At 37.3% G+C, this 24,414-nt stretch overlaps 1 protein-coding gene, 1 long non-coding RNA gene and 1 other non-coding gene across 3 annotated transcripts; all 3 read right to left on the bottom strand.

Annotated features, from left to right (window-relative positions):
• Positions 1–308: 308 nt before the first annotated feature.
• On the bottom strand, positions 309–909 carry LOC149830565 (uncharacterized). The gene is made up of 2 exons (XR_016433890.1): positions 667–909; positions 309–594 (listed from the first exon to the last, which is right to left on the bottom strand). It is a non-coding gene; the product is annotated as an uncharacterized LOC149830565 (long non-coding RNA).
• Positions 910–5,127: 4,218 nt separating this feature from the next.
• On the bottom strand, positions 5,128–5,230 carry LOC149830564 (U6 spliceosomal RNA). The gene has a single exon (XR_016433991.1). It is a non-coding gene; the product is annotated as a U6 spliceosomal RNA (small nuclear RNA).
• Positions 5,231–8,843: 3,613 nt separating this feature from the next.
• Positions 8,844–9,825, bottom strand: LOC149830563 (uncharacterized). The gene has a single exon (XM_090015855.1). The coding sequence runs from the start codon at positions 9,752–9,754 to the stop codon at positions 9,488–9,490; it is 267 nt and encodes an 88-aa protein (XP_089871981.1). The 5' UTR covers positions 9,755–9,825; the 3' UTR covers positions 8,844–9,487.
• Between the last annotated feature and the right edge of the window lie 14,589 nt (positions 9,826–24,414).

Here is a 24,414-nt window from a genome sequence, read left to right as displayed (position 1 = left end):
TATGTGGCCAACCTCTGAAAGGTAAATAACATGTTAGATTGAGATTTTTTTTTTTTGAAAGGCAAGCTGTTATTCGACGTACCACTGGGTTTTGAACCTGCAATGTCCGATAACAAGAAGACGTGGACTGACAGCTCCTACCAACCACGCGGAGCCCATCTCAATACTTGGATATGCAACATGTCATCTCTTTAATGGGAAGCTTGAGCAAGTTCAGGATGCTTTTTTTTTTGTGGCCTTTCTCCCACCATTTTAAACATAGATATATGAACTTGGTAGTTAGAGCAGATATGAGTAGGGCCTAAAAATACAAAGAAACAAACCATGCATACCCATTCTTATGGTTAAATGATACGCATACACAAGGAAACTGTTCAAACCTAAGCTATATATCTGGTCAGAGTCCAGAATACAAGAAATACTTGGCCATTCCTTTCATTACAATTGAATGGCAGGCACACAGTAAATTGCTGAAGTTCAATGTAATATCATTTGGTGCCCTTCAGTTTGATGCCATGTAGAAGCAACTGTAAGTTTGTCTGGCATGGTCCAGCGCAGCCAGGTCTCTTAGCCGAGGGTGGTTTTCGGTCCCTCCTGGGAAAAATGGAGGCATTAAAAAGAGAAAATGTACAACTCTATATCTATGCCACATGGATATAGACACACCTGTTTGGAATATTCCAGTCCGTGGTTGTAAACACCCCCTCCGACCTTTTCGTCCGACTGGATAACTTCTTTTAAAAAAAAAAATGGTTCCCCATTGGGAGAAACAGCCTCTTCGGTAGACCGAACAATTTGCAGGAGGGGTGAACTTATCCTCACCCAAGCCCTCACGCAGCTCCGTCCACCTCGCATCAAGTGAACGACTGAAAGAAAGCGGCAAAGAGCAAGGGAGAAGAAAAAAAAAGTTTGAGGGCTTACCGGAATCCAGCCGGCAACGACAAAGTAAGGCTCCTCCCCTTCTTCTTCTTCTTCTTCTTCTTCTTCTCCTTCTTCTTCATTTCTGCATTTTTTTTCGAACAAATGGAGCCGGCAGCCATGACTGTTGGTGAAGCTGCAGAAAAAAAAATAGAGGATTACAAGAGAGAGAAGGAGGAGGGGGGCGGTCGGCCGACATCGATGGTCGGCCCCTCTGCCACAGAGAAGGACAGAGAGCGGTGGTCGGCCCCTCTCTGTTTGAGAAGAAGGGGAAGATGAAAGGGGTGATCGCCTTCTGTTAGGGTTTAAAGAAGGGGACCGGCTTGGTCCGGGTGTGACACGAACCAAACCAGGTTGGTTCAGGCATGACCCAAACTGAAGCTATCGGTCTGGATCGTGCCTAGACCAAGCCCCAGCATTAAAAAAAAAAGGGTTGGTTCGGCCTGGGTGCGACCTAGATCGAATTGGGTCGGTTTGGGTCGCACCCAGACCGAACCGCATGGTTCTTAATAAAATAAAATAAAAAGGTATTGGTCAAACCGGTTTTGGTTAAGTCGATTCAGACTAAACCGGTTTAGATCAAACCGTTTCAGACCGAACTAGTTCGATCTAACAAGGTCTCAGATTCATTTGGATTTGATTCGGATAGATCCAAACATAACTGGATCTAGAGAGATAAGGGTCTGGATCCAGACTGATTGTTCTGAAACCAGAATAGAACTGGATCTATTTCAGATCAATTTTGGATCTGATTGGATCAGTTCTTGATCCGTATCAGAACTGAGTTTAGATCCAATCAAACGGTTTTGGATCCAGATTAGTAAGGGGTCTGGATCCGGTTAGACAATTTTGAATCCAAATCGGAAATGAATCTGGATTTGGTTATGAGTTATTTTTTAATTATGAAAATAATTTTGAAATGATCAAAATGCCCTTGTGAGTATCCAAAATTCATTTTGGTAAATTAGATATAACTTCGCACTTCGAACTCGGAATCGAGTAAGGTTTAATGCGTTAGACTCACATCGTAGAGAAGAATTTGTTTGTCTATTAGTTTTAGTCAAATCAAGGACACAAAAATTGAGGTCTCATGAGTCAATTCAGGAAAAGTATTTTGGTAATTAATTTTGTTAAAATATAAGAGGTTTTGTGCATTAATACGAATATGCATATGTAATGACCAAATTTTATGATCAAAGCATCTTGAGACTCGATTACGATTAAAGCACGGTATTCACACTCGAGGTAAGGGATATTATAAGTATGAATAAACATTTTTATGTTGCATATTGTTATGAATTAACATAAATAGCATGATAGCTTTTAAGTGTAAAAATGATATTCATAAATTGACCATGCATGATATTATGAGATGATTGCATACACATGTTAATTGTTGTATGTCATGCATGTTAAAAAGATTATTCTTGTAATAACATATCTATGTGATAAATTGCTAATGACATGCATTGTGATGATATTGTATTTAGACTTGAGTCTTATTTTTATTATATTCATATTGTATGAATAGATATATTGAGATTAGCATGTATAACCCCTTAAATTTCAGAAGTGGCGACCTGTGGTAAGCACTACCTAGTTCGCGGTCAGAGTACAACCACCATGGAGAGTGGACCACCGATGATTTAACAATATGGAGACCATATATCATTGTGTACTTATTATGAGATAGGTGTGAGTCCTAACATCATCCTGAGATTAAAGAATAAGATCTGTCATGATCATTTCACGATATCACTCATGAAAGGATAAGTGAAATACGAGTTTGAGAATGTGGATCTATGTATTGAACTTAGCCTATGACTTAGGGTTACACTCACACAGTAGTTGGGGACTCTAGACGACCATAGATGGTTGAGAACCATCATGGTTAGGATATAACATGAACCATACCGAGATTGAGATTGAGTCTGACCTCTCGGCTAGCTACCAGCAGGGTTCCTTTTTTGTTTTACTATAATGTCTGGTGGTTCGAAGGCCACTGAGAGTCTATGATTCATTATCTGGCCAACATGTAGAATTTGAGTGTTATACGAAGATTGTTACTCCTATAGAGGGTTGTAATCGGTATAGCCGACCTAAGATTAGTTTGGTGTGACAGAATGTTTAAGGGGGTTAATGGGAGGTAATTAAAACATACAAATTTATGTGATGTGTCGAAAACTAAACTCAGACTAGGGACTTAGAGCTCACTATAGTTGTAAGTTTAAATATTTATTTACTTATAATTATTTTTTATTGAATTGTAGACTCACTTCTTGTTTAATTACAACTATAGGTTTTATGCACACTAGCACAGACAGGACTTGATCGACTTTTTCTTCGATAAAGCACTTGATAGTTTTTACTTTATTGTCATTGAACATTTATGTAATTATTATATTCTTTTGTTATGAATGATGAACAATGTAAAGAAAGTGAGTTATTGAAAGATAATAAAAAAAAATTAACCATGTTTTATCTGTGTGAACTTAATTTGTACACTTTCTCTCCGAAAAGTAATACCAACTGAACTCGACTCTCAAAGTTTCAGATCGGGGTGTTACAGTAGTAGCTAAGGATGCAGTTACTGAATCCTCAAAATTTATGATTCCTCAAAATTTATGATTTTAGCAAATCCACGTGGTCGTTTGGCATAAGCAAAATTGTTCAGCAATAGATTTATCATTTCCACTTGTGCAGCTGTTTGGATTGCGGATGAAAACTAGTAGAGCATTAGGAAGGTCGTTGGAATAGGCACGGGTGCGTGAATTGGTATAGCATTTGGCAGCTGCCACCTTATGTAGGTGGAAAGTGAAATGTGAAATCGGAGGTGTCAAATACCATTCCAATTTCACCATTTTGTACAACTGAATCCATAACAAACGACTTTGTCAATGGGTATTCCACACTTCCCACTCGGCGCTTAGATTCCAAACACTTGTTTGATCCAAAATGAAAACTGAATTTATTGTAGGATCCAGACCTACTGTGGTTATGGATAATTACAACTCTACATTTTTTTGACATGTGGAAGGCCCGTAACTCCCCCTTTTGTTATGCTGAAAAAGTAACGGCTACTCCAATAAAGGTTATAAGGGCTCAATAGCTGGGCATAAGATTAAAGAGCAAAATCCATGTACGTTATCCCTCTTGATGCAAACCTTATTCATCCTCTTCGTCCTTCTTTGTGCACACCTCAATAAAGATTCATCAACACTGCCTAAAAAGAGGTACTAATGAAATTTCTGAACTTCTTGATGTTTATGATTCATCGATCTCGCAACAAGCCCATAACTCTTTTCAAGCCATTCTCCTGCAGTATTAAAAAGAGCTTCCTCATGCAACATTCCAGAACATGGTTGCCAAAAGCAAGAAGTGGATGCCAGAACTGATTAGCCAAGTAGGAGAAGAGAAGCAAGCGCCAATTCCCGGAATTGATGGCTTCCACTTCTCCAAATCTGTAAGCATTAGAAAACAGTAGGAGATGACAGAAAAATGATGGTGGCGATACGAATAGAAGGCAGTAGTGGAAGCAAGCAAAGTTACAGATTTTTTTTCCTGTGGAAAGTTTTAAAGACAGAAGAAGGGTTTTCAAAAATAAGTATGATTCCTTCAGCACGAGAAGAATGCATCCAATATTAAAGAAGATTGTCTCCCATATTGGGGGAAGCGGGGTTCCCATTGCAACCAAAAAAATCTGATTCTCTTGCATTTTATAAACAAGGGCACGTCAGAAACACACCAAACAAAAGAGAAATCCCTCAGACCTTGAATATTTATCCTCAATTAAGAATTGTGAAGCTGCCTATCAAAAAAAGAAATTGAGAAGCTAAAAAAACACATGAAAAACTGTGAGAAGACCCAACTGAGTACTCCCTAGAGAACTAAATAAATCCCAAGACTAATAGCAGATTTCACAACCATGGTGGCTTAAAACCTACAATCTGAAGATTCTGAACCACCATAGCCCCAGAAATATCCACCAACATCGAAGATTCGCTCACCACCAAGAACAGATGCAAGAAACGAACGGAAGATTCGTTCTGAAAAATGACAGAAAAGAGAATTCCATGAAATCGAAGATTCCCAATGAGCAAACTCGAAATCAAACTCATATCGATCCGGACCCTCTTCTTCTTCCCAAGAGGGCAAAAGGAAAAGAAGGGAAAAACAGGAAAAAAAAAAGTTGCTAGCAGAGGATGGCAAAAAAATTTGGACCATTTCTCGATTTGTGCGTGTCATCCTTGCGCAGGGGCCATGCTAATCTTCTCTGTATCGTTCCAATTTTATCAGATGTCTCCGAAGAGACACCTTATGAAGTCGACCTTGTTAATATAAAGAGATTGAAATATTTAGAAATAAGCAATATGGGACTAAAAGCTTTCTGCTCTCTACAATGCAGGTTTATCGTATTAAAAATATGAGAGCCATCGGTGGCGTGGTCTCCTCGTGGACCGAGATTGGTTTGAACCCAGCTTGCCCGACCCTGGGCTTGGCTCGAGCTCTTGGGTTGTCAATAGACTGAAGCATAAGTTGTCTACATAAGTGCAAACGGGTTATACATGGTACATATCGCGTAGATCCGATTCTGAAGTTGTATATTGTGCACCACGGATCCATCTTGATCCGATTTTAAATAGTAGTAGTGGATGCATTAGGAAATTATTGAAAAAAGGCATGTTACATGTAAAGAAGTGAAAATGGATCAATTCCATCCAGATCTTAATGCATGTCTGACAATAATTACCTGTCCGATCCATATCAAAGAGTAACATGTTGGATTGAGATCTAATGCCCGGACGAATTGGATTTGCTTGCACCTTTATCAAGTAGAATATGGTCCAAGCTTGAACCTATCTATATCATTGAAATGACCTAATATGGAATATCTGTTTGTTCTATATATTATAAATTAACCCATTTTTTATCGAGAATAGCTGATAAAACTGTAGATATTGCAATAAAATCATGATATTTTCATTATAATAAATAATACCACATCTAAATTTATCATGATATTTTGACACCTCCAGTTCCACATTTCACTTCCTACCTGCATGAGGTGGTAGTTACCAAATACTACACCAGTTCCCACACCGGTGACTGCTCCGACCACCTCTCCAATGCTCTTTCAGTATTAATTTCAGTTTTTCAGCTGCATTCCAAACAGCTGCACAATTGAAAGTGGTAAATCCTCAGTTGAATCATTTTACTTATCCCAAGCAATCATGTGGATTTGCTAAAAACTATAAATTTTGGGGATTCCATAACTTCATCCTTAGCTGCCATCGATTCCCAGTTTCCAAACAGGGTAGATAGGAAATCAGGAGAATCACAAACTTGGTCGCATTTTATGATTTCAATATATACTCTCTGTCGCTTTTGAATCGTAGCCGTCCAATGAAAAGCATCATATATTAGCAAGGACCCAAGCTAAAAAATAAAATAAAGTAATAATAATAATAAACTTAAAAATGATTTAAAAATTAAAAAATACTAAAAAAGTTTTTTGTGGTCCATGTGTCCTTTTACATATTATCTTGTAGCCATGATCTCATGATTCTCTTTAAAAGGAGATCAGATCAGGTAATCTGCTAAATTACTTTAAGTAAAGTGATTTGGCATCGTGACTGTCTACAAATTGCATAAAGACCGTTGGGTCCTGGTGGGATGACGCAATGAATCTGCTTTCCTCTAGAAAGCCGCAACAAATTAATTAATAGGTACGTTCTCGAAGCCCAGATTCCCGATTAATCATGAACTTTGATAAGCAGACAAACAAGAACACTAATCACGCACTGATAATAATGAATTTTATTAAAAAAAACAAGGTTGGTGTGCTTCTTTTAATTAAGAAACGGGTGGATGAAATTGTAGGCAATCCAAATCATACATAATCACATAATGCCTAATGGGATCCACAGTTGGATCCAGATAATTAAGGATTTTAAATAATCTTAAATGTATCCCGATCAGATTAGTTATCTTTCCAAGTTGGATTTGGGCTCGTCAAAACCCGACCCAAATCTGACCTGAATGGCTGACCTATAGTGACAAAAGTTTAAAAACGAGGCAGCCAAAAACTCACAAGAATTTGTTTTTTTTTTAAATCATGTTTTTTGGGCGGCAATAAAAAATAAATTAAAAGTAAAAAAATACTTTTTATAATGAAATATAAATAAAAATATTTAAAAATAAAAAAACACAGTTTTTCATGAATATCACATTTAAAATGTGACATTTATGTTTTTGACGTACGTAAAACTTGCATGAAATCATCCTTTTTAACTTTTGGTTCTCACTATATTTTCGCGAGATTTGTCACTGTACCTATACCAAATCCTACCAAATGAAAGGATTCCATGTCAATATTTTAGGGTTACCATCAGCGATCGTCTCTACAACAACCCTTATAGGGCAGGCCCACTCCACCAACTTATGGAGCGTCCTGTGGCTAAAAAATGTTAGGCCCAAAGGGATTCATGGTATCATACTCTCTCTCTCTCTCTCTCCAACCGATCCTAGATGTTTGTGGTCCTTAATGAGTTCTTTGTTTTGTGTTCGGGTTTTTTTGTTTTTTGTGTAAATGGTGTTTTCATGTTGTGCCGTGGTGTTTGTGCTTGTGGGACTCAACGCTTTGTTGAGTTTCACTTTTAAGTAATGTTGATCGCTTTTTGGCTCTCTCTCCCCTAATCAGGGATACTGCCGCTATTTTGAAAATATCCTTTTGTTTTATCATGATATTTTCAATTATATAAAAAATGCACGATAGCTTCTGCCATCATCTATTTTGAAATGCATTGCATCAGTATGTATTTATGTAAGAGTAATGTTCCTTAGGCCGCCCTTTTGGTTAGGTCTCATTAGGCTCCTTTCAAAAACGTTTTAAGTATTTTTTTCATGTCTAACACCGTAAATGTGATCTATAGGTTTTGTTTAGTGAGAATCGTCTTTTAGATCGAAGGAATCTGACCTGTATATAGGTTTTTTTGGTGATCCAAAATCAATGACTATGAAGGTATCAGTTCTGTCTCATAAAAACACATTTTTCATCGAAAAACATGATCCAAAAGTCGATTCCCACTAATTTGAGAATGTTAAACACATATAACAGTTCAGATCTATCATAAAACACTTAAAACGTATAAGGTAGAATGGGGCAGAATGAGAAATGAGGCCTAATATGTTCAGTTCTTTTTATATAAATATATACCAATAATTTCTATAAAAAAAATTCTCAAAAAAACTAGATTTTTCATAATATCATGAGATTCATTGTTGATATTTTTGCAAGAGCGAGACATGTGGCTATGCTTCTACTAAATAGAGTTAGTAGGGCAAGACCCTACTTAGGATGTTGAGCATTATGGATTTGCTTGGATTGAAGCAAGCCTTAGGGCATAGCTCAATCCAATTTGACCCAACTCCCAAGGGCCTAACCGATCGAACCCTACCCTAATTGAAGCTGCTGACTCGAGTTCAAGCCACATACTCTGGTCCAAACACATTAAAGCTGCAGGTTTATGTAAATAAACCAAACTTATCTAGGTCCTCATAAATTTTTTAACAAACTCTGGGTGCAAGCATACTCGAGAACGCTTAAGTTAAGTGTGCTTGGGTGAGAATAGCAATGGGATGGGTGACATCCTGAAATGTATTACACTCAATTTAAAGAACAAAACCCAGGATTGTCCCTGTAATTCCAATGACGCTTTTTAGCTCATGCAAGCTCACCCATTGGTGAGGGCGAGCATCGTGATGTCCAAAGTCCCAGACATCACAGGATTTCCTTTATGATCAAACTCATGACAGATATAGAGCAGCACCATAGGGCTAGTTCACTCTCCCAATGTTTACTACTAGCAATGCAAATAGTGTGGATCTAGAACAGTGAAATACAGGGGGGGTTCCGATCCACAACAGCAACAAATTGCAAAACCTTCATCCTCGATCCTACTCATTTGCATCCAAATGGGTTTCTTGTCACACAAAAAAAATCCAATCACACTTTTCCCAATGCTATGATCATAGATTGGTGGTCAAAAACTCCAAATCCAAGAATGAAAGAGGACAACCCTGGCTTTCATGTACAAAACAAACAAGGAACCAAATGAAAAATGCAAGCTCTAGGGGGGTTTGCTTAGTGGGGTGGGGGCGTCGCTGCTAGATGGGAAGTCAAGGTTTGATTCTCATGGGTGTTTCCTCAATGCCTAGCATAGGCTTCGGGGGCAGGAGTCCTAGCCCGGAGAGGTTTCTTCCAGTTGTAAATCCAAAAAAAAAATGAAAATTGCAAGGAAGGCAAATGTCACCAAATAACATATAACATACTCTAGAATAAGAACTTCTTCAAGCTCTAGAGCTCAATATGGTAACACAAAACAGAATAGGAATTTCTTCCTATCTCTACAACTCAATGACAATGCACATGTACAAATTGCACTTCTGCAACAATGGACAATTTACACTTAGCGTAGATCAGGGCACCCCTTTTGGCAGTCCATAGAATTATTATCTCCTTTGAAGTAAGCCAAACAAAGGACTAGTTTAGCCACCATGTGTTCCTCACCTAGTAGCCGGAGACCGTCTGACGTAGCGCAGAGCGGCGAACAGGGGACTGCACAGCAGTGGCAGTAGCAGCAGAGGCAGAGGAGGTTGAGAATGCAACATCAGGACGGAGTGGGATTTCTGATTGGAACCTGCCAGAATCACCAGGGAGTCTCATGTAAGAGGCTGAAGGAGACTCACCCAACCATGATGCACCAAGAGGGACAGCATAATTGCCATTCTTTGACTGGACAATGGCTTTGTAGAGGTAAGGAATGAGCCCTTCCATGTATGAGATTGGGTAGAGAGAGTCTTGAATTTGGTAACTCTAGAGATAGAGACTTGAATTTGGTATGTAACTCTAGGTTTGGTTATGGATGCTAAGGTGTGTTGGGGAAGAGGGTTTATATATATTTAAAGAATTTGAATATTGGTGTGCTGAGTAGCTTTGTGAGATCCACAGGAGACTTCAACGTAATATGATCTCATCAGAAGGCGATTGATGGAAGCTTCCACCCTTACCCTGTTACCAAATCACATTCTTTTTCCCTTTTCTCTTTTAATTATTATTTTGTTACATTGTATTCCAATAGTTGGTGTTCTCAAATAAATAATTCTTTGTTGGATTAAATATTCCAAGTCAAGAAAATCATTAAGATCCCTGTAACAAAGTTCATGATTTTGATTACCAAGTATAGCTTTTATTGGAACATATTTTGGGATTTTGAATTGCAAATTACCCTCATGATGAAACATTGATATTAATTAGTGGTTCATAGACCACAAGTCAAACTTGATCATGTATTTGGTATTTGTTCAAAGAAAATATATATATATATATATATATATATATATATATATATATATATATATATATATATAGAGAGAGAGAGAGAGAGAGAGAGGGAGAATCACTAAAATATGAGAAGTAATGTGTGAACCGTGATTTTCATGATTTTTTTTTCTCTTGAATCTAACCGTACTGCATGTTTAGTTTTATAAGAACATGCTCTTGAATCGTCCCATTTTGATGCATAAATGAGATTTTTTAAGGCTTCAAAATCAATGGCTCATAATCTTCATAAATATTCATGCATTCAAAAATCACATTTTTCATCAAAAATACATGATCCAATTGTTGATTCCTAGCAAATTCACCATCTCAAGCACATCCACATGGTTGGATTTACAAAAAAAGTGTTGGAAATGCCCATATTTCTAGTTCTCATGTTCTAGTGACTCTATATATGAGTTGGTGGTAGCCGCCTACCACTTTTCTAGCCTACCGCCTGGGCTTTTAAAAGGGTTTTTCTTGGATCATTGGATTCCGGTACACAAGTGGGTTTTTATAAGGTTTAAAAAACAATGGTCTAAGATTTACATAAATATTCAAGGCTTAAAATTCATGTTTTATATAAAAAAATATGATCCAAGTATCATTTCCTAGCAAATCATACATAGGGTTAGATTTGTAAAAATAATCCTAATATAGAGTAATTAATGGGTTTGTGCTAAATGAAATATGCTAAATAAAACGTGCTAAATGAGTTTTTCAAGTTTTTTCATTTTATTTTTAAATGTTGACCGTATAAATATGATCTATATTCTTGATTTTATAGGGATCAGCTCTTGAAGTGTTGGATTCAGACACATGGGTGGGTTTTTATAATGTTCAAAAAATCAACGATCCAAAAACTTTGTAAATCTTTGAGGCTCCAAATATTATTTTTTCATCAAAAACTCCAAGTGTAGATTTCTCGTAAATGGACCATGCCCAATACATTTATGGGGTCCAGAACAGAAGAAAAAACATGGAAATAGCATAAAACCCATTTAGCATGTTGCATTTAACACGAACCCATTTCTCTATATATAGAGTAATGAGATTGTGCTAAATAAAACATGCTAAATAAGTTTTTCATGTTTTTTTGTTTTTTTTTTAATTCTGATCGTAAAGATGTGATCTATGTACTTTGATTTTATATCAGAAAAATATTTGCTACTAATGAAGGTAAGGAACTGATGAGGTAGAAATCATAGGTGCAATTTGTATAGACTCAATCTAACTACATAGATGTGTTCCGCATGATTTGTTTGCTAAGAATCAAGCTTTTGATCATGCTTTTTTGATGTAAAAGTATGATCTTTTCAATTATGAATTTTTGACACATTGTGGGCTGTTGATTTTTGGGCCCCTTTAAAAGCCTAATTACCTGATTTAATCACATTATTCAAACAAGTTTTCTACTAAACCAACATATCCCTAACATTTGATCTAAAAAAAAATTAAATAAGTTTTGAAAAAATGAGTGATTTCTACTCATTAGTTTCTTACCTTCATTAGTAGCTGCTAGACTATATATATAAAGGGTAGGTATTTGACCTTTTTGTGCCTACCGAGCTTGGATAGGGTCAGGTTGTTTTTTAAAAATTTGTCCCTAGCATGATCAATTTACTAGGAAATTATACTTGGGTCATGTTATTTTGAGAAAAAAATAATTTTTTAAGCATTGATTATTTTTTAAAATTATAGACTGCTGATTTTTTAATCTTATAAAAACCTAACTTGGTTTTGAAATCGGAGGATCCAAAGTAGATTCTCATAAAATGTATCGTGTATATCACATTTGTATTGTCAGATTTTAGAAAAAATAGAAACAATCTTTCCAAAGTTCCGTAGGTAGGCACACTGTAGGCACAAAAAAGAGTCAGGCATCTCTGTAGATAGATAGATAGATAGATATGGTGGTTAATCTAACGTTTGAAAAAAATGATAAAAAAATAAAAAACAACCATTCCCCCAAATTTAGTTAGGAGGATCTCTCTCTCTCTCTCTCTCTCTCTCTCTCTCTATATATATATATATATATATATATATATATATATATATATATATATATGGGTTATAAAGTTTCTTATATTCAGATGAGAGAAAAAGGTTGGAAGGAGGTAACATCGGATTAGACTAGAGGAGGAACAACAGGGGAGCCAGACCAGAGGTGAAGACGGGTAGATTCTACCAGGAAATGCAACGTGGTGAGAAGCTTCGGTGGCCGGAAATCAAACGTTTTAAACATTCATTTTGACCTTTTAAGCCCTACAACTGGAAGGAATTCAACCATAGACTTTTTTGTGGCTCTCTAGACCCTTAGGGCGGCATTGACATTTGAGGGTCTTTCGTGTTTGAGTTAGATACCAACTTTCAAGTTTTTACTCACCAAAAAGATACAAAATAATGGCAATAATATTGATAATAATAATCATAACGTTAATAATAAAAAATAATGATAATGATAATAACATCATCAACTTGATCAACAAGACCAGCAACAGCAGATAAAGATAGAAATAGGTGTCACATCTCTGTCCATAATTTGATTTTTCAATATGAGAGTGTACAACAAACTAGGGTAAAATATTTGCTTCCATGTCACTTGTTTTGGACGTTCTGTTGAGTTTGAGACCCAACCAAAAGCAATCAGTGACACATTGGTCAAGATCCTAGAGGTGTTAGGTAACTTGTCATCCTCATTCTTTATACAAAAAATGAAATTTACTTGAAAAAAAAAACTCAAATGTACCAACCATTTGGAAAGATTAACCCTAAAAAAATCTGCAAAAGCAGCCAAATCAAAATTTGGCTTATTGTTGGTGCTTTTCACCGTGCCATTTGATGATTAAAATGACAAAATCCAATTTGGTCACCTCTCTCTCTCTAAAGAGCAATACTATGTGCCAAATGAAATTTGATCAAGTTAGCCTATCAAAAAAACGCAACTCGCGAATGTCACTCAGCTGAAGGGACATCACGAGTTCAAAACCCACAAGGAGTGTCCCTTGCCTACAGGGTCGAAGCTGGGTGTATTCCTTGGTGGATGGATAGACCTTAAGGGTTTTACCAACCATACACCTGTTAATGTTCCCTCAATGATCGAGATTTTTTCATTAGCCTAAAAATATATATTTTTCTTCTGCCAAATGAAAGCACTCAAGGTCATACTTAATAATATTTCATCAAGGTCATAGCTTTTTTCTTTATATTTAACTAGAGAAACCGCACTGAGGATCAGAGATTTAGTCATGCCAGCTTTGTCTACCGTACTTACAATCACTATATATCCTAACAGCGCAAAACCCTGTGGGTTTACCCCTTGCCCAGCGAAGCAGGTTATATGTTCCCCCCGGAATACGCAGGTGCGTGTTCTCGGGTCTGAATGAGCGCCACATATGTAAGCACATGGGGCTCATTTCCCCGTGTGTGTCAGCATCACTTAGTATCGAAGTCTGGTGTGCTTGCAAAGACTTAAGTACCCTTTCCTGCCATTAGCGTCATAAAATGATGTTTTGAGTAAAAGATAAAAATGTCCTTCCATCAGAAAGGGTTAAAATCATCATCATTTTCGCTCTGAGGTATAAACTCACTTGCTTTAACAGGAGCTCCTCGCAATATGTCGCCATAAACGTTCTGGATCACCCTTTGGTGATGCACCATCTGCTGTAACAGGAGCTCCGATTGATGATGCACCATTTGTCATCGTCCGTTGTCGTCGAAGCACCATTTATTGTCGTCTGCTATCGTCGGAGCATCATTTGTCATCGTTTGCTGCCGCCAGAGCACCCTTTGTCGTCGCCATCGTTTATTATCGTCAGAGCACCCTTTCTCGTCGTATGTTCATGAGAAATAGTTGAACTACCAGAAAAATCAGCATCCTATCTATTGTTCATCATGATACGTGGGTACAAACGTTGAATTGAGTAGACAAAGAATAATGATTTACAGCAAAGATAATGATGACAACGTCAAACTGCGTAGAGTAACGATTTATAATAAAAATCAGATAAGAGAGTAGCGATTTACAGTAAAAACCAGATCAGAGAGTAGCGATTTACAGTAGAAATCAGATAAAAGAGTAGCGATTTAAAGTATAAATCAAATCAGAGAGTAGCGATTTATAATAAAAATCAGATAAGAGAGTAACGATTTATAGTAGAAATCAGATAAAAGAGTAACAATTTACAATAGAAATCAAATTAGAGAGTAGCGATTTACAGTAAAAATCATATCAAAGAGTAGCGATTTACAGTAGAAATCAGATAAGAGAGTAGCGATTTATAGTAGAAATCAGATAAGAGAGTAACAATTTATAATAGAAATCAAATCAGATAGTAGCGATTTACAGTAAAAATCATATCAAAGAGTAGCGATTTACAGTAGAAATCAAAACCGAGAGTAGTGATTTACAGTAGAAATCAGATAAGAGAGTAGCGATTTGCAGTAAAAATCGAATCAGAGAGTAGCGATTTACAGTATAAATCAGATAAGAGTATCGATTTACAGTAGAAATCAAATCAGAGAGTAGCGATTTACAGTATAAATTAGATAAGAGAGTAGCGATTTACACTAGAAATCAAATCAAAGATTAACGATTTACAATAAAAATTAGATAAGAGAGTAGCGATTTACAATAAAAATCAAATCAGAGAGTAGCGATTTACAGTAGAAATCAAATCAGAGAGTAGCGATTTACAATAGAAATCAAATCAGAGAATAATGATTTACAGTACAAATCAAATTTTTACTGTAAATCGTTATTCTCTGATTTGATTTCTATTATAAATCGCTACTCTCTGATGTGATTTCTACTGTAAATCGCTACTCTCTGATTTGATTTTTACTGTAAATCGCTACTCTCTGATCTGATTTCTACTATAAATCGTTATTCTTATATCTAATTTTTATTGTAAATCGCTACTCTCTAATTTGATTTGTACTGTAAATCACTACTCTCTGATTTGATTTCTACTGTAAATCACTACTCTTTGATTTGATTTCTACTATAAATTGTTTTTTTCAACAGAGAGAATAAAAAAAATCATGGCCGCTCAGAGAGAAATCTTATTGCTCTTTTCAACAGTTATAAGAGAGAAAGAAAAGAAAGAATTTATACAAGGCAATAGCGACAACCCTAAACTTAAACAAGTTGGGTCTGATCCATAAGAAACCGAGTCTCAAACGTAAGCCCAAAAAAAAATCTTTCGAGGGGCGTTGCCCCCCCTGGACCCCCGCCTGCTGACCACGCAGTGCGACCCGCAGCAGGGGGAGCCCCCGAACCCCCCTTCCTGCAAGGGCAAAAACTTTGAATCAGCTCCACAACTCATCAGGCAGGAACGAGAAGGCGGCCATGTGTTGTAACACAAGCCAAAAATAAAGGCGAAACGTGCAAATCTATTTACGGGGAGCGGGAGGGCATTTTCATACAATGCATATCTATCTTATCTGAGGACATTTTCGTCAAAAGCATATCTACCTTTTTTATATGTTATTTTATTATAAAATCATCGTGGGCAACATTGGCATATGAATTATTGCGGGTCTCAAGATATTCCTCCGTACACACAGGAATACGTAAATTTGTGTTTCAGGGAGAACACACACTACCCTCCTTCCCAGGGAGTCGCCACAGCCTTGAGAGCCCCCACCTCTAACCTAACAATCAAAATTTTCTCAAACATTTGGCACGATATACATACATCCTTGGTTTTCCTCGAGCCCTTCCCTTGCATATTAAATTGTCTATTACCATGGGTCCCCAATGTCAGCTGACTTTTCATGGCTTTCATTTGGATAAAGATTAAGATGGAAAGGGTGTATCTTTGTTTTTGTCTTTTTTTTTTTTCAGAACCATTGTCATAAAAATTCCTGTTAGGAAGCTCATTCACACTTAGTCTCGGAACACATTTTCACACACACAAACATGGATGGTTTGTTAACACTAACTGCAAGCTGGATTGACTCGGTTAAACATAAAGCTGTTTTTTAATGTGTTATCTGCAAATCTACATTTTGATGTGAATTCAGATACCATGTTTGTTTACCTAGCTCGGACCTCTTTATGGTACCGAGACTAAAAACCAATACACAGATTAGAGATCCACGGCATTCAAATGCACCATCATATTTTGTGAAGGACTTGGACAAAAATGTTGGGACACAACATGGAGATTGGAGAAGGGGATCCCTGGGGGCCACGCTTGACTCCGAGTTTTGGCTGGTTAGAGATGAGTGATGCCTATTACATGCACTTTTCATAATACCTGTATGGGTTGTTTTTCCTTGACATCCTGTGAAATGTGTGACCCAAGTTTATGAATGATATCACCACTTTTTTTTTCACTCAAAAAAGCCACCCCAGGATCATGGATCCAGTTGCGTTGGCTTTGCCTGCGGTACTTACATTCACTGTCCTGGCAGCTTAAAACTCCGAGGATTTGCCCCTTGCCTCCAGAGAGTCACCACGCTTTGGCTTGTACAGGGAGTGATGCTCATGGGATTTGAACCTAGACCACCCACCTAGAGGCTTAGGCCCCATCTCACTAAGGGCTGACTATATCACCACTTACATTAAGAACTTCTGAATTAATGACCTTGGTCAGATTTCACTTGACACCCAAACTTACCCTTGAATCTGTGACATTGCCTTCACTACTGTACTAAAACTCCATATTTTGGGCATATAGTAAGTCAATATTTACCGGCATCTCCATGCTGACAACCCAAGCACCTACCACATCTCATCATTTGACATAGGATGGATTTCATCCTACATTCAATCCTAACCGTCCAACCAACATTCACACCTAAATGTGGAATGATCGATCCTAGCCATTCAGATGCATCAGTTGGACTGCTATGATCGACCCTGACCTGAGTTGCTCTGTTGATTTGCTGCTCAAGTCAGTGCAGCTTCTCAACAATGATTTTCTAAGAAGTGATTTTTAACAACTAATTTATCGACAGCAGTTGTCGAACTCTATCTGTTTGATTAATAAACCATGCTTACATAAATATAATAATGCACCAACATGCCCAATTGGGCATTGTGTATCTAAAAGGTTGTCAACACTCGAAACATTTATTTAAGAAATGTTGAGCCTAAAAACTTGTCCATTTTAAAAGTCTCAGGCCTCTATTTTTTAATTTAACCCTAAAAAAAAACTGCCGCTGTGCAACGACCGGTTACCGGCCGAGAGGTGTTACATTGACCGTGACCTGTATTGATATCCACAGTTTAAAACTGCACGCAAGTAATAGCATAGAAATGAGAGCAGATCAGGTGATCTGTCAAATCACTTTATCTTCACCGTCCATTGCTTCATCCCACAAAACCCCACGGTGAGGATGCCAAATCACTTTTCAGATCACTTCTGCTCTCCATAGAAATTGTTGGTATCCAAGATCATAAACAAAGAGTATTCTTATATTTTAACAAAATCTAATATGTCAGTGGACTTATATATGTTGGTATTTACTCTCCGATTCTGAGTAAAATTATAATAACATGATCATGCTGCTCATTTGCTTTCTTTAGCTCTCAATGTAGTTCTTCCTCTTTATTTATCATACTTGCCTTGATCCTATACTCACATGTGAAATGTGAGTCCCACTAGTATGTTACTCGCCAGTTTTAGTGTTTGATGATCCAGATGGATCAACTAATCTAGGTTGCATGAATGTTCTTCTCAAGTTATCACTTTGAGTTAATTGATATATGAAGATTTTGTTTTTTAATATTTACACGAGAAAACCACCCTCAGGAACATAGACCTAGCCATGTTGGTTCTGCCTGCCGTACTTACGGTCATTGTTTTGGCAGCATAAAACTCAGTGAGCTTACCTCTTGGGTTTCTAAACTACTTAAAAATATTTTTATTTAAGAAAAATAGATAAAGATATTGGATAGCCTTTCTGTTGAAAAAAAGGTTGCAAGTGCCACCTTAAAATTTGTAGTGTGCTCTTTGGAAAAAAAAATTGCCACAATCTAGCTATTAGGGCTTGTTTGGAATGGGTGTTTATGCATTTGGGATGGGAAGTTAGGCCCTTTCATGTATTTACACTAAATCTTGGATTTGGCAGCTGCCACTTGTTCAAATGCATAAATTCCATAAGCACCCATCCCAGCTACATATTCCAAACAGGCCCTTAATGTAATTGACTGTTCAATGGCATTGTACATGTGGGGCACAGGCAGACCCCTAGGATGGCAATGGATCGGGAAAAAACAGGGCCCGCCACACCTCATTTTATTTGGACCATGGATGGAGGACATGAAACGGGGATGGAGGCAGGGAAGAAGGTTAAAATCAAAACCCATGCGGGGATGGAGATGGGGATGAAATTACTCTTTCTCCCGCCCCATCCCCGATCCTCATTAGTAAAATAACTAAAAACCTTTAGGGATGGTAGTGGACTAGGGAGAAACGGGGCCCGTCCCACCTTGCACCGGGGATGGAGGTTAAAATCAAAACCCTTGTGGGGATGAAGGCAAGGATGGAGGGCAAAATTTTGAGATGGGGCAGGGGTGGAGACCTTGTCCCCCGTCTCCGCCCTGGTCCACTGCCATCCCTAGTTATACAATGATACTAATGGGATTTGAACTTGCAACGTCCTAACACAAGGTGACATGCACTAGCTGCTCCTACCAAACAAGCGGAGCCCCCGTTGGTCCCCACATGTTTTTTGAAACTAACATATCTACTTTATAATATTTAGCTACAAAGCAAGAATTGAATTTCACATGTAGATGCTTTGCTTGGTGAGGAGGTAGGGGCAGCAAATAGTTAGAGTAGGGGTGCCAATGGGTAGGGTTTGACCCGGAAGCAAGCCCTGTGGGGGGGTCAATGTTTGATGATAAATAAGAAGTTACTATTAGAAACTGGGATCGTCAATATATGGAGCCAGGTATGGTTTAAGAAATTTCATACCAAACCCGTACCCGACCTGAGTTTTGACTAAGATCCATAATTTTTCAATGTAAAAAAGATCAAAAAAATATTATTTTACCAGTTATGGTTTGGGTCTGGTTAATCTTTATAGGATTCAGGTCTTATGGTGGGTCCAATTGAACTCAGGTCCAGACCAGATACCATCATCTTAAATGAGGTTTGGGTCTGGTTAGGTCTGCACGAAACCCGACCCATTGACACCCCTAAGTTAGAGGAAGCATACTTCCCAAGAAGCTCTCTTCAGTTAAGATGCGTGGTAACTTAATGCTTCTTTTTTGCTTTTGAAGTTTAAAAAGTTAAACTTCTTTGATATGGAAAAATGTTTTTTAATGTTAAAAGAATTTTACTTTTTTGTTTATAAATTATTTTGAAAATCTAAATATATGATGAACTTTGTTATTGGAAAATCTTAAAATTTAATTTTTTGAACAAGAATCTTCACATTTCTTTAAAAAAAAATACATTCCATGAGAATTGTTAACTCCTCCAAATAAAAGAACGATGCTCACCAGCTCCACTCCCTCGCATCAAAACAAACATAAGTTTGTAGAGTCGTGAGAGCAAACGAGTCATTTTCTCATTTGCGAGACTTTTGAGGCATGTTTGCTTTGGTCTCAAGCGGGTGCAAATAAATAAAGCTGAGAAAAGCGTTTTTTTTTTTTTGAATTAATTGAAACATACAAAGTTGAAGCAGTCATTGTTGGTCACAAGGTCAATCTTGTGACAAACTTTCACAAGATTCCACAAACCATACCCAGCTCCATATATTAATCGGACCCTTTGGGTCCAACCCGGATTCTAATGGACCCTTCTTATTTATCACCAAACCTTATAAGGTTTGGTAAGGCTGGTCCAGGTTAAACCCGACCCATTGACACACCTGCTTTAAGTGACCAAAATAAAGGAAGTTGCATGGTTCAGCCTTACTTCTTTGGGGAATCTAAAATACTCTTCTAGTTAAACATGAGCTTGGTTGAATTTGTGATAAATGTGAGCTTAACATACTTGTTAAGGCATGATGTATAAGATTTTATCTTCTTTATATTCATGTATGCAAACATGTAAATCCACACTTTGCTTGTCCCGTATGTACATTTCCAAGTGAATTTTCCACTGACAATTGATTCTCTTTCTCTTGGTTAGAAGTGGGGAAATCTTTATTTCATTTTATTCTTTTTCCTTTTACTTGCATCAATTTCTTTTTGGAAAATTTTCATTTAGACTCCCAATCTTTGCTTGATATTTCAAAACTAGTCCCATTTTTTTCTGAAAATACAATATTTGAAGGCTCAACTTTTTACTGAAACTGATGAATGGTGACCCTCAGTTGAGTGGCTAAGGTTAACCGTGAGTTGTGTACAATAAAATTACTAAACTGCTCCTATTGCATAATGAAATGCGACAATTTCAGTGAAAAAAAACTGTCTTGGTATGTATTTTCAGAAAATACGGACTTGTTTTAGAAAATTATGCAAAAAGTGTCGCTAAATGAAAATTTCCCATTCCTTTCATATATCTGCAATTGGAGTGTAACATTGCAAGGAACCTTCGGCCAAAACATAGGGACAGGTTGCATTGATATATAATTGATGTCTAACCTAATACAAAATAAAAGTGGAAAAAATCTTTTGGACATGATCTCATCAAGGTGTTCTCCACTGCACCAAGAATATTTCATGCATAATAAACAATTATTTAAACATGAATTCCTTACTCTACAGTAAAATAACTTTATCATGTGGCTATAAATCTGATTTCCTTTTTTTTATAATGCCTTTGGTCCCTTGCTGATGGCATGAAGGTCCATATATACCCAAAGAAAGTGGCATCTACTAGTACAAGATCAGTTGGGTTTGTTATGCATGGCTTGACCAATAGCTTGCTTCACTATTCACTACCAACCCATGCATTTGGGTAGATTCACATTGATGTTGGAGCAAAGCTACACGTATTCAGGTCGCTGTAGTTCATTGAATCATTTGAGATCCATATTATTTTAGTTTGGACACTTTTTTATTTTGAGTCATTGTAATAGATATATTGGATCTCAATAATTAATCTATATCTCATTTTAGTAGTTTAGTAGAATTAGGATTTGTCTTCTTAATTGATACTTATAAAAAATGGTAGTGTAAGTCTATTAGGATTATGATTATTCCCCGATAAGTAACAGATCTGGGATTAGAAAGACCTGAGTTAGATTCTAAAAATTGTTATTTTTATTTTTTATTTCAGTTATTCTTGTTTTTAGTTAATTTCCTGCATTTTTTATAATTTTTGCTATTTTTGGATTTTATTTATTGTCTTCTCTAAATAATTCATAGTTGATTAGATTTTTCTTGTAAATCGGGATTCCAATTTACATCACACATGCAAGCCTGTGATGCAATTGAGGGTTTGCACATTGGTTTTTAGATCCTATTGGTGCAGATGACAGGTTAGGCATAGTAAGTCAATTAATTTCTGTTGGTTGTGCATCTGTTTCTCTAAACTGCTGTTCCAAGATGTTGACAACATGGAAACCTAACCGAACATAAAAAGATTATTTTTTTTTTTATGACAAGGAACCCTCACTTAAAGGTCCGCCCCCCCTTACAGAGACTGCCAGATAAAGGCACCGGGCGCCCGATAGGAGTCGAACCTGGGATGAAGGGGTCAGCACCTTCTCCCCTGCCCTGCTGCCACTCAGGCAACTCATAGTTCCTTTTCTTTTATTTATGATGTGGAAACCACATGGATCATGCCCTAATGGGCCACACCCTATAGTGGTAAATCCCAGGAGAGTGGACTAGCTCTACATTGCTTCTGGTTTGATCTCAAGGGAAATGAAACTTGTGATGGGGGGTGCTTGTCTGGTAGGAGCAGCTAGTGCACGTCACCTTGTGTTGGGACGTTACAAGTTCAAAACCCAATGGTATAGTTGTCTAACTGGTAAGGGTCTGCCTTAACCCGAGCTTGCCTTTAGAAAAAAAGAAATAGCCAAGAGAACTGCATTGTACCTATACATTTTGTTTAGGTGGGACTGCCCAATGGACAGTACGCGCTGCAAGCATGACCAAAGATATCAAACGCTCCTAACTAGACAAATTCATTAAACTAAAAAAGCTTTTAATTATAGAATGGGTCAAAATGACCATAAAACAAAAAGGGACTCCAAAGATTCAAATATGCAGGGCAAGTGATCTTTTGAACTAGATTTTTGCAGTGTTATAGGGTGGACTACCTAACCTTTAAACCCAGGATCAACCACCAGCTTAAATAAAGCTATTGGAAACAGGATCATAGGTCTCAATTGGTTACTTAGAAAAAATAAATAAATGAATAAATAAAAATTCATGAGATTTACTAACCAAAACTGCCTCCCAAAAGCCAGGTTAGCCTGACCTAAAGAGAGAAGAATTTTTTCCTCCAATACCCGCAGACTGGTCCTAGCCTCAAAGTTTTAGGTTGCTGGCAGGACGATCATAGGTATGGTAGGCTGAGCCAGCATGACCAGGTCTTCATGGTGGGTGCAGTTTCTTCGGGTTATAAATCCAAAAAAATATTTAATATTTTAAACAATAAGAAATAATAAAACAAGAAAATTTGAAGAAATTGAAAATCAAGATAAATACTTTAAGGGTATGTTTTATTGTCTTGAATCTGAGACGCATGGCAATCATTAATTTTAGGATCTCTAGCCTGATACCCCTTTCCCTCCAATGGTTTTGAAGTATCTGACGTTCCCACCTAAAGCATCAAGACCTAGAGAATTAAAGGCACCATTAGAGAGAGAATAATCAAGAACCAGCACACGGTCAACCCCTTCTCTCTTTACCTTTGTGCATGCTGTCTCTTTAAAAGTATACTTCTTTTTTTATTAGGGTAGGATCCTGCTACTAAGGTATGGCAGGTTGAGCTAGTGCGGCCAGGTCTTCTATCACTGATGCAGTTTATATTGGATATTTGAAACTTTTTTGTTGTGATCAGTGAGACCGAAGCTTGGAAGTGTGCAACAACAGTGCTTTCTTAAAAGTGATAGTTATTCTATCGGGATTGAACATGAGTGCAGTGGAGTTGAACACAATCTTGCTTTTGAGATACAACCAAACATGCACCTCTCGTGCAATATTAATCACTCCTGACACTAATATTAGTCATCACGACACAATTATCCTAAACAGCTTTACAAGAAATAACGAGAGAGAGAGGGGGAGGGAGGGAGAAGAAACTCACTCACTTATAGACTAATTTGAGGCAGCTAGGTTTATATAAACCTAGTTTGAATGGATCCATAAAGGTTCAAATGGTAAGCATGCACCCATTAACATCCAAACAACTACCTCCAATAGGCTCCATGTGCCCACTAACATCCCATTGTGGCCGCCACCCATTACTAACGTCCCACCATAGTTAGCCACATTGAGGCTAGCCATTAAGGTTAGGTGTGGCCTCTCAGTAAAATTGCAAAAGACCTTTGATTGCCTTGGTCAAATATCAAAATGCTAGAGAAAATAAAAGCCTTTCAAGTGATTTTATGGGGTACAAGTTTTTCCAAAATAATTAATAAAAAGTTACCCAAACCAAACCAAACCAAATCAAAATTCAAATCCAAGTCCAAGTCCAAAGCCAAATCTAAGTCCAATGTCCAAAGTTTAAATATTAATTGACAAGCCCTAGATCCAAGCTCCTAGAGGGAAGCCAACTCCCCACGTTTTTTAAAATCAGGGAGTTTTTCAAAGATGATCAACATGGGATTAAACATTTTTCAAAAAGTAAGTTTTTTTTTACTCCCAAAAAAGCATTCTCAAAAAACTATATTGTTTGTGTAACATGAGAATAATGGAGTGAAAATGTGAGAAAGAGAGAGAGAGAGACGATCAGCCCTCTCTCAAAATGAGAAAGAGAGTTTATGAGACCCCTCTCAAAAAGAGAGAGGTGATCGACCACACCCAACAGAGAGAGAGAGAGAGAGATGGTCGACCACACCCAAGAGATAGATACATGAAAATGGTGGTAGGCATGAGGAAGAGGAAGATTGAGGAAGCTCATGGAATGAGATATCCTTTAAGTGAATGATTGCCCTACTGCAAAAGGATTTTTTTATAGGAAAAATGAAAAATTCCTCCACTCCCCTCAGGTGGAAGAATTTTTCCTATCAAAAATCACACTTTTCTTTCAAAAAAT

The sequence above is a fragment of the Nuphar pumila genome, chromosome 8 (assembly GCF_984573655.1).
Source record: "Nuphar pumila chromosome 8, dmNupPumi1.hap1.1, whole genome shotgun sequence".
In the NCBI taxonomy this organism is placed as follows: domain Eukaryota; kingdom Viridiplantae; phylum Streptophyta; class Magnoliopsida; order Nymphaeales; family Nymphaeaceae; genus Nuphar; species Nuphar pumila.
The sequence above is the reverse complement of the archived record's forward strand: the minus strand, read 5'-3'. Positions and strand labels throughout refer to the sequence as shown.